Here is an 11,552-nt window from a genome sequence, read left to right on the forward strand (position 1 = left end):
GAATGCTGACCGGACGTTTATCTGAATCACTGAAACCGCATTCCACTGCTCGGAAGCTCCTTTAATACTCGCAGACCCACAAGACCGCCTTACTTCTGTGGTCGCGCACTATCGCTATGTCTTTTTTCACTTCGGTCGGTCGAACATTATGTCCTAAGAGCCATTTTGAGGCACCATTCTAGCAATATTTCTTCCATTTGCAACGTCATTTCTTTCTATATTACGTCGAAAATTTTCGCCGTTGATCTTTTTAGAGTGTGCTCAGAAGTTGTGGTTACAGTTTTTGTTTCCTCAAACGATTTAAGAGGTTGTGCATTTCTTTCAAGGGTTGGCTATTAGTAAATACGCAGAAAAAGGTTAATGACGCTTGTACAAACTAACAGTGTTTGGGTAAATATGAGATTTTCACCATCGCTAAAACCCAGTTGTTTTCGTATTGAGGATTTCCTTTTGTTCATTTCATTAACAAATTCGTCCTTCGTCGACTTTTTCTATTAAGTTTCCAATTCCCGATTCGTTTTAAAAGGTTTTGTTGTTACGCTTTTCAGAGAGAAAAAAATACACAAGATTATCTCGAATTAATTATATCAATATCTCGAGATAAATAATATTCTTGCTAACGAAAATTTGCTTGATATACTTACATAACTTACACTTAAATAGCAGAAGAATATCTTAAAAAAGGTAAATCTAAATTAAAAAAAAAGCTTCATAGATTCAATATAACTATTGAATTATGGAATATCCGACTATTTGGGGCAGAAAATACTTCTAGTGGCGTTAAAGTGAATTGAATGTTTAATACCTTACTATTGAATTATTGGAAAATCTTGTGACATTTTTATTGCACGGGAAAACGTTTATTCGCTTCCTGCTCCGTTCCTTGTCTGTCTTGTGTACAATATGTTTGTATTAATTTGAACTTCTTGAATAGAAAAATGATAGGATTTTTCGGGTGCTTATGGATTAGCGATAGGTATTATTTACAGATAGAGATAGTTTAGCCCTTGCGACAAGACGCCTAAATTGTGCCGTTTCAATATTTTGTTACTGATGATAGTAAAAAATCGAATTATTTGATGTCAGTGACGGTTAACATGCATCCTTTGTAGTAAAAAGTTAAAAGACGAAACAGCGGGCGCGAATCCGCAATAAGTTGCCATGGCAGCTATCTTCTATGGAAATATATTGTTAGTTGTCGCAAGAACGCGCCAGGCGCCACGGTTGTCAAATCGGAAGACGGCGCTGAGCCCCGCTATAGTTGGCAAAAGCCTTTTCTCCGTAAAAACAATTTCCTTGTCTCTCTAAAAATATATTATTATTTAGTTTGAGTATATTTTAATTCCGTGACATTAAAAAAATTACATCAAATAAAAATATCCGCCTTAAATTTTTTGGCAGTAATATTAAAACTAAAAACTACACGGTACAGAACGTGTACCTAAATATTTCCTCTGTTCCATAATAAAATTATTTCATTCAGGTATGTTATAACTTTAATTACCTGCCTGAGATTAAAAATATACGGGTACAAATAAAATATCCACCATAAAATTATTGCCAGAAATATGAGAACTAGAAAATGTACGTCACAGCAGAACGTGTACGTAAATATTTTACAATTTTCATTAATTAAATCGGACGCTACCTACACGAACAATTTTATGTCTCGTTTTCATCTCATTTACGTCCTATAATTTTGGGCTATTAGCCGAGCAGTACTTTTAGCTTTCACTTTTACATAAGAAAAATATTGAAACAAAGATAAATATTGTACGAAACTTCATGTTTCTGTAGGCTTGCAGATTTTTTTGAGCTAGCGTTTTTCGACTTTGATGGTACCTGCTATCTAAGCGTGAGTGGCACCATCTTACTTTAACTAGGTATACGTCAAAAACTCCATACAAAATCAATAGTTACGGTTCTGGTAAGGTGGTGCAACTCAGCTAAAATACAGCAAAAGAATGTAAAACATCTTTTGATCAACGAATGAAGAATGAAGAAAATATAAAATAATGTATAACTGTAAAAGTGTCTGGATAAGTTATCAGAGAGTCAGTTAAAGTTTAATTTTAGGAATTACTTACTTACCTAAATATTTTACATTTTAAAACTGCTACAGAAATCGAATTAAGGAGGCGCCTTATTGGGGAAAAACTGATAGGATCTAATAGTTCATTAGCAGTTACCGTTCTAGATTAAAAGGCCGCTCATTTTCAAGACCTAGCCATATCTAATAAGGGCCTAAGTGGCTCTCATAGTGTCGGAATACAATATAAGATCATTAACGCAGTAATTTGAACTTTCCAAAAGACGTAATAACAGAATAGATCCTTTGAAATTCCTGATTTTTTTGTACATAATGTTATCCTTTTTGTTTCATTATTATCTGTTTTTCTTTTTATTTTCACTGGAATTTAATTTTTAACTATCGTCCTTCCGTTATCAATAAAGAAATTTAAATAATTTGTTACAGATACCTACCAATTTTATAAACCTTAAAAAAATACAAAAGCTTTTGAATATAAATAGGTATTATAAAGTTTTGCGCTCCAGGAAATCAGTGTCCAAATTAATATGGCTATTGTATTTTTAAATAATTATGTATATAATAATGTATTAAATATTATTCTATGTTTAGTCATCTACCTCGAGTTCCGCAATGGAGGTAAGTCGATATTATACTTCGAACTCCTCCTATTCCCCTGATTAAATTCGTTGCGGGTTTCACGACATTGTCTCTAGGGAATCCTTCACTGCTTAGGTTTCATTGGCAGCTAAGCTGCAGACGCTTGCTATGGTTGAAGAGGTGGGAACAAGACGTGAGGATATTCTTTAGTCTGAGGCAAGTAAGCATGGGAATGAAACCCGCTGGAAATCGGTCTGTTACGTATGTCCTAGAATAAACATTTAGATAGTATCTAAAGTTTTTGAAAATGTCGGCTGCTACATATTAACCATTTCAGCAGAAACGGAACACTTCACACTGCGTAGAGAGAGACGCGTTTACCAATAGCAAATTTAAAAACGCAAAGGTAAATGTTGAAAAAAAGCCTAACACATTCTGCGAGTTAGCGCCATGAACTCGGAATCAAACAATTGATGATATTCAAACTAACAATTTAACGTTTTAAGAATAAAACTTTTATGACTGCGGTTTTACCAATATTTGGAATATTTTGTAGTTCTAAAAACGGTTTAACGGGACGGTTAAAGATAGCCGAACATCGAATAACTGGTACCCGAATATTTCCGGCGTTTACCCGTGGTCCCCCCAACATGTCCCCCTGGTGGGTCCACGGGTAATTTTTTTTACCCGTTGTCCCACCGTTCTGAACAGTTTTTGCCAGTCATGGGTCTACGGGTAATTTATTTTAACCATAGTCCCACCGCACAGTGGTAAACGTTGCATGTCACCTAGGTATAATTATAAAAAAATCTATAATTATTAATTANCAGCCAGGCCGGCCGGTCGAGCGTTGCCACACGTTGCCAGCTCTCCGCTCGACCAGCTCTCCCGCAAAATGTTTACGCGCTAAGCGCGGTAACCACACTACGTGATTAATTGGTTAGGAAAAAAATAGTTGATGTTAAAATTTGACCTACCTATTTTTTATTAAAAATGTCATCTATAAACGATACCTAATGTCAGGAAAAAATTTGGATACTGATACAAAAGTCACCCTGTATAATAGTCTATGCCAGCGGTTCCCAAACTTATTTTGTCTACTGCCCACTTTGAGAATAAATTCTTTTTAGCGCCCCCATTTGTAGTCGAGTGTCGAGTGCTCAGTCGGTGTCTAAGAGTAACTAGTAAATGACGCCTCCCAAGCCTGTACACAACGTCCCGATTTTTTTTTCTGGGTCCTTACCGCCCCCTTTAGCCTGCAGCGCCGACATGGGAGCGTTATCGCCCACTTTGGGAGAGACTGGTCTATGCAGATTAGGGTGGTCCTTATTCCTACGAAAAACGGGGCAACACGTAATTTGAATATATACCATATGAAAGTATTTCATTTTAATTTTTAAAAGACATTTATTGGTCGCTACCAAGGTTTAAATTTTAAGTAAAAACAAAATCTGTATTTGTTAGATTCATTTATTTTTAAAGCCAAAGCCAAATAAAAATATTACAAAATTATTGTTGTTGCTATGAACTAAGATAATATTATGTACAATGTACATTATTTGAATCAATTATTTTTAAGACATAGAGTAGAGTTTACTTGTGAGTATCTCGACGCGTCGGTACCATGGTCGGTATAGAAGAGGGGGAGAAGGGGACAAGAAGCGATTGTCTATACTATCTATGCGATGTTCATTTTCACGTAAAATGTGATATAAACACTTAAATAAAACATTTATTAAACCATGATTTAAGATTTTTAAAGCTTTTGTAAATATTTTGTCAGCTGGTAGCGACCTCTAAATCTTGACTAAAAAAAAACAAAAAAAGGTAATTTCATATTTAGAGGTATATAATCGAATGAGAAAGTGCCCCGGGGTTAATTCAAAAGACGAAAAATAAAGACCACCCTAATGCAGATAAAGAAATGTTGACTTTGACTTTGGTACCTCCTTGGCGATGGTGTCGAGCACGTACTCGCTGCGGCGGCGCATGAAGAAGTGCTGCGCCTGCTGGATGATCTGCTCCAGCAGCGACTGCTCGCGGCTCATCTCCAGCAGCTCGTGCCGGTCGGCCGCCATCGGGCCTGCGAGGGAAACAGTTAGGCCGGGTTCCCACTATGCCGGACCGGCATTTCTGCCGGAAACCGGACACCGGACAAGGGTGTTCACATTACGTTCGTTCGTTCGTTTCAGCCAAATGACGTCCACTGCTGGACAAAGGCCTCCCCCAAGGTTTTCCACAATGAACGGTCCTGCGCTGCCCGCATCCAGGCTCTTCCCGCGACCTTTACCAGATCGTCGGTCCACCTAGTAGGAAGCCTGCCCACGCTACGTTTTCCAGCCCGTGGTCGCCACTCGATAACTTTCCTCGCCCAACGGCCGTAGCTCGTAGAGACGTTCACATTACACCGGATCCGAAATCCGAGCCGAATGAAGTGCGGGGAGCACGGGCGGGGCGGGGCGGGAAGCACGGGCCCGGCGGGGTGGGCCGCGACTCGTTCACATTACCGGTCCGGTGATTTTGCCGGCATTTTGTAGCGACAAAACGCTCGGTAAAAATGCCGGGCTCGGCGAAAATGCCGGATCCGGGATAATGTGAACAGCTTCATACAATTTGTACCGCCGCTAGGCCTTCCGGCGATTTTACCGGACCGGAGATACCGGAGATCTGCCGGTCCGGCATAGTGAGAACCCGGCCTTAGGACCTACGCTAAAACCAGAGTAAATACAAATGAGTAGGTCATCTTCATAGAAACGCACCGAGCGCGGTTTGTATGTGAGCGCGCCGATGCGTATGCGGCGCGCACGCACAGACTGACAAAATTTAGCGTGGATTAGAGGGTTGCGCAGAATTTTGTCAGTGTGTGCGTGTGTGTTTCTATGAAGATGACGTACTCATTTGTATTTACTCTGCTAAAACTTGCGCAAGTGTACGCGGTTGACCACTCCGGAGTCCGGATGTTGGACGAGTAAAATTGCAATGCTCTTACAGGGACTATACGTTTAACTTACCTATTTTATAAGACTTTACTGAATGAATATAAATGTTTTTTTAAATGGCTACCGCTCAGCATGTGTCATGCTCTGAGGTATAGTCTGGTCCGTGAGCACGTAGAATTTTGTCCAATGACCCCTAGCTACCCATCCTTATCGCTCGCGCGTAATTATGTTGCTATCGCGCTCGCACACTCACTGCGGGCGCCCGTCGCACAGTCGCGACAGCAATATAATTACGCGCGAGCGACAAGAATGGGTAGCTAGGGGTCATTGGACAAAATTCTACGTGCTCACGGACCGGGCTTTAGACGAAGCGCATATGACGCGGATCTGCGATCACGGCGGGCACGATACTATTTCTCGAAACAGACGGGAAGCGGGAAGGGGCACTGGCGCATCTGATATGTCATGATACTGGGTGTGATCTAGCTCATGACAGTCCTAACCTTTCGTCTTCGATCGTTTTTTGGTAACCAAAAAATCCTGGGGGGCACCAAACCATTCTGGGGTGCCTTAGACCCCCGCTACATGCAGGGGGAGGGGTCAATCCGGGTTGGAGGGCCCGAGCGTGCCGGTGGCGGGGTGCGGGAAGGGGTGGTGCGTGTTGGCGTGGTGCCTGTGAGGCCACGGGTCGTACCGGCGAGGCAGCGGCGCTTGGAGGGCCCGAGCGGGCCGGTGGCGGGGTGCGGGAAGGGGTGGTGCGTGTTGGCGTGGTGCCTGTGAGGCCACGGGTCGTACCGGCGAGGCAGCGGCGCTTGGAGGGCCCGAGCGGGCCGGTGGCGGGGTGCGGGAAGGGGTGGTGCGTGTTGGCGTGGTGCCTGTGAGGCCACGGGTCGTACCGGCGAGGCAGCGGCGCTTGGAGGGCCCGAGCGGGCCGGTGGCGGGGTGCGGGAAGGGGTGGTGCGTGTTGGCGTGGTGTACGGCGCGCAGCAGTTGATGCAGCGAATGCTCCAGAACGTGGTCGTGGTCCGACTTGCCCGCCGCGCCTTCGGGCTGAGGAAAAACCAACATTATTACTACGTGGTAAAGTCCACTTTAGTGTAGCTCCACAAAAACTCCCGCAAACATGTCTCCACACGGGCGCACGACTCGAGCGTGCATTAGGCGGGTTTTAGATTCGCGCTAACCGCTCGCTGATCGTCGGCGCTGACAGATAAATGTGTATGTAATTGAAGGGAACGTTCCTGAGTGACGCTGATCGCTCGGCGCCGACGCTTCATACATTTCGGCTGTCAGCGCTGACGGTCAGCGTGACTCTAAAACCAGCCTTAATATGCGGGCACACTTGTCACTTGNAATAAGTCCACCCACAAGATGGACCGATGACCTTATAAAGATAGCGGGAAGGCGCTGTATGCAGGCCGTCACCAACCGGCCATTGTGGAAATCATTGGGGGAGGCCTATGTTCAACTGGACGTCTTATGGCTAAAATGATCATGATGATGATGATGAAAGCGAATAAAGGGCTAATAGCTTGGGTAGTTCATCGTAGGTATAATCCTTTCCTTTTCAAGGCTTCTTTTAGTTATATTAATAGATTGTCGTCATAGTACATACTCGTATACATGGATGATTGTGTGATACTTTCATTATAATACTTGTGGTATTACTGCTTTCAAAACGTGAATTAGAACTGGCCCCATAGCAGACATTTTCCTACATCTAAAGGCCTTTTGAAATTTATATTGGTTATGGCTATTGGAGCGGGTACCACTTTCCATACATTTGTGCCCATCATACTTTACTTTCAATTTTATTCCAAAAAGAAAATTTATTTTATTTTATTTTATTTCCAATTATTTTTTAATTAAACTTGATGTAAAAAAGAATAGACTTTCTATTTTATTTTATCGATTTTTTTCCAAGAATATGAGGTGACATGCAACGTTTACCACTGTGCGGTGGGACTATGGTTAAAATAAATTACCCGTAGACCCACTGGCAAAAACTGTTCAGAACGGTGGGACAACGGGTAAAAAAAATTACCCGTGGACCCACCAGGGGGACATCTTGGGGGGACCACGGGTAAACGCCGAATATTTCCACGTCAGCTCAATTATTCTGTACATAGTTCAGATTTCCTATTTGTGACGACTTAATTAAATTCTTACAAAATGGAGAATAAGTATCACATTGTGTTGTTTTTTTGACATATTTTATAGTTAAGAACTCAAGAAGCAGTCAGTGTTGATACTCTAGCTGCGAATGTACAGCGAAATACGTTGTTCTATTCAGTGGAATATACGACACTTTGAGTTTCGAAAGCTCCGGGCGGTTCGCAAATGTATGCTCAAACGGTTGACTATAAGTATGCTCCAGCAACCACAGTTAGTTGACCTATCACTAAAATAAATGCTCGAGGTGCCTGTGTAGGTCAACCCTTACACCGATACTCATCGTGTCTCCAGTTTTGAATGAAGGGTAAATTCATTTTTTAATTTACCATGTTTGTCGGTACGGCACGACACGGCTACTTGTCGGCACGGCTCAGTGAGGCGTGAACATTAACGAACGGAGTTTTACGCCCGTTTTGCCATCGTAGGTACTTCACGAACGAAATAATTTTCATTAAAAAGTTATAAAGAGCATGTGATCATGCCATATTTGCGGTTAAATTAATAATTTTACGGGCAAAAAGGCTGTTTGCGTTTTATGTGAATAATTTGATACAATGTTGATTTTGTTAAAATATCCGTATTACTCAAGCAGCTATCTGTAGATAAGGAGAATATTGTACGAGTATGATGGTTAGTATAGGAACTAATGTTAAGTATTACAAGGTTTATTTAAAAAATAATCAATTTAAAAATGACTCTCCCATTAGAGGTTGATTTTTATACTTCTTTACTGTTCACAAATTTCTCGCGGTAAAAGCTGGCTGCCAGCCAGCAGCTCACATTCGAATTCTTCACGTAATTACATTTTATGTCACATAAATAAGTTGAAAGTTGAAATGTTAAAATCCTCATTGCAAGGAGCGGTCACGTACCAGCTCTCCGTAATAATTGTACAAGCCGTAATAATTCCCAACGATCCTCTTAGGTTCAGGTTTCATATTCGTGTGTGGTAAATGTGTTATTCACATGACTAAACGTAGTCAGTCAAAAGTCAAATTAAGGGTTTAATTTTCATGGAAACCAAACAAGTTGCAACACTTGCAACGTTAGATAATTGTAATGTTTAGTTAGATAACTATGAACAAGTATTCAAATTTGTCTAAAGGAATTCACCTATATACTAGGTGTTTGGATAATGGTGATGGGTGTTTTCCTTTAATAACAAATTATCACATGTTAGCATAATATTATATCGAAGTGACAATCATTACCTTTGAGGTTAATAACTTCAGCTACAAATATCAAAGGAGAAAATTGTTAAATTTTGTTATGTAAGGGTAACTCATAATTTCTAAACTGACTATAATTTCTTAATTTCAACAAAAACAAATACTTGAATGAATAAGATATTCATCTAATGTCGATACATTTTGTTACCCAAATTGCCTCTAAGCCAGTTTTTGAAGCTATATTTTAATTACGATTCTGCGTCGTTAGACTGGCAAAAGAAAGAAGTCCAATTTGAGTGCCTTTCAGTTTCATGCACTATCTTCCAAACATTCAGTATAAGTTTATCAACCGTATTTTTGGCTTGCTTTTACAAACTTCACTGCGACGTGCAAAATTCTCAGTTGGAGTACATAAATTTGAGTTTTTTCAAGTCCTTTTGTCCGAGCAATGCCTAGTGCTAGCGCAGGTGTAACCTGGTCTACGGGAGCATGAAACGAACTATTTCAGGCAGGCAATTAAGCTAACTTTCGCCAAATAGTGCGTCAGAGTATAAAGTGGCACCCGTTGGTACTGCAGAAACGTAATTTTACTTTCTTATTTGCCCCCGAAACTCTTTCGATTGAGCGTGGTATAAAAGAAAAGATGATACGAGTGCATTTATTTCCGGTCTCGTTTTAAAAAATTTAGAAGTTCTCGTTTTAGAAGTTTTTAAGAACGATTAAAATTCAGTCCGTGTAGGTACATTTACTAGTTAAATATAAAAATGTTAAATAAATATTTAAAACAAAATGTATTTGATGATATCAAGTAAACATGAGAAACTAGTTATAATTAGTTTCGTGTTATGCATAGTTTCGGACAGTAAATAGTTTGTCTTGTCTATGTCAAATGTACCAACAAAGATCATTTTAAAAAACTAATTGGACAACAAAACTATAGGTAAGGTTAGGTTAGACTTGCGACCTTACACAGCGTGAAGGCGAGCGAGCGCAGCGAACGAAGCGAACGTGCCGCAGCAGCGGACGCCGAGCGCTAAGTCTAGAATCACGTGCGTAAATAGCAGTTGAATGGCATTAAAAACTACGCAACATAACCTCAAAATTTCTTTTTTAGTTTTTTTTTAAACTGTAAGTTTCCGATCTCCACCATTCACAGAGGGGGTTCCCCTAGCCCCCCTCTCTCCCTCCTCACCCCTACAACCCTTAATATTATTGTAAAGTTTCAAGTAGCTAGGATAGGCTGGGTCCCTGAAACTTGGATCATCTGGCCCATATAGTTATGTATATTTTTCATGAGAAAGGTGATTTTGTCGATATAAAGGTGTACACATATTTATGACAAGGCAGGCTGGACTATTGGCTGATGGCAACGCTAGTTTACTAGATCGAATCACGCTACAGACTAGTTGGTGTGTGTGATCGGTACGTTTCACCGAATCGACGTTTATAACGTAGTACCTACTGCTATGCGAGGATACACAACGAGACCGCGAAAAGCACCTACATGCGGACTGCATAGGATCGGTCGTTGTGAAAATCCTTTGTCCAGAACTGGATACCCTCTGATTGAAAGGAACGAACAAAGGGCAGTATTCCTTGAAAACCAAGATCTCTTCACAAGGTGTGCGAACTAAGAAACTTTTCTGCATCTAAGATTTGGTTTTCTAATTTTCAATTTCCTTACCTTGTATATGAAAACTGGAAGGTATTTCGTTTAATGGATCGTTTCGTTAGCTACAAAATAGAAGCTATTAGCCTTCTGCACAGAGAAATTACTAATACATTTTCCATTTAGACTACTTACACAACGGCAGGAATATATTTGATGCAGCCCAGGCATTTGAAATCTAAGCAAACATTTTATCCAAACTTGGCATAACGAGTATTCTCCTTTGTTAAGATTTTAAGATTAAGCATAATTAATTTACTCGGAATCAACTACAAATTTATGTTGCATTAGACATAAATTAAATATGAATTGTATGAATTATGTATTAAAATATGGATAAAATGTATAAATGAAACGACTTTTTTCCAGCTGTCAAAGTGAAGCGAAGTGAAGTGTTAATATTAAAATACACCTTCTTCACTTCAAAACAAAAACAATACTGAAAAATACATAGAAAAAATATAATAAAGGAAAATCTAATTTACTAAAAGGAAATAAAAATATAAAATAATTTTACAAATTAGGTCTGTCGCTAACAATAAGAAATAATAAGAATAAAAAGAAATTTCCTTCAAATGACATTGGGAACTTTTTGCCCCACTTTTCGAAAAGTAGCGGACAAACGAAACCTATCACAGATGATACATACTAATATCCAATGAATTTCCGTGCATTTTTTTTCTCTCTCTTATATGGGAATATTGAGAAAATGAAGTTTTAATATTTTATTTTATTTTACATTTAGGTAACATTTTTGACGACCTCCGTGGCGGAGAGGTGCACACACCGGTTTTCAAGGTGTGCCGGGCCAATCCTGAGGTCCCGGGTTCGATTCCCGGTCGGGACAATATAGAAAACGATCTTTTCACATTGTCTCTGGTTTGGGTGTGTTGTGGTTCGTCGTTCCCGATTTCCATAACACAAATGCCTTAGCTACTTATTTTGGGTTGGAGTAATATATGAGATGTTGT

At 40.1% G+C, this 11,552-nt stretch overlaps 1 protein-coding gene across 1 annotated transcript; it reads right to left on the minus strand.

Moving 5' to 3' along the window:
* Nucleotides 1-4,533: 4,533 nt before the first annotated feature.
* Nucleotides 4,534-8,681, minus strand: LOC114364667 (mediator of RNA polymerase II transcription subunit 17-like). The gene is made up of 3 exons (XM_028320895.1): nt 8,616-8,681; nt 6,465-6,618; nt 4,534-4,712 (listed from the first exon to the last, which is right to left on the minus strand). The coding sequence occupies exons 1-3, from the start codon at nt 8,679-8,681 to the stop codon at nt 4,537-4,539; spliced, it is 396 nt and encodes a 131-aa protein (XP_028176696.1). The 3' UTR covers nt 4,534-4,536.
* Nucleotides 8,682-11,552: the final 2,871 nt, after the last annotated feature.

This window comes from Ostrinia furnacalis, unplaced genomic scaffold (assembly GCF_004193835.3).
Source record: "Ostrinia furnacalis isolate ACB-3 unplaced genomic scaffold, ASM419383v2 OfSCF7458, whole genome shotgun sequence".
In the NCBI taxonomy this organism is placed as follows: Eukaryota; Metazoa; Arthropoda; class Insecta; order Lepidoptera; family Crambidae; genus Ostrinia; species Ostrinia furnacalis.

Excerpts from the sequence above, each read along its gene's own strand:
- LOC114364667 (XM_028320895.1), bottom strand. The coding sequence starts at position 8,681 with ATGAAACCTGAACCTAAGAGGATCGTTGGGAATTATTACGGCTTGTAC. Across the intron at positions 6,619-8,615 it reads ACAATTATTACGGAGAGCTG|CCCGAAGGCGCGGCGGGCAA; the intron begins GTACGTGACCGC and ends GTTTTTCCTCAG. Across the intron at positions 4,713-6,464 it reads CAAGCGCCGCTGCCTCGCCG|GCCCGATGGCGGCCGACCGG; the intron begins GTACGACCCGTG and ends TTTCCCTCGCAG.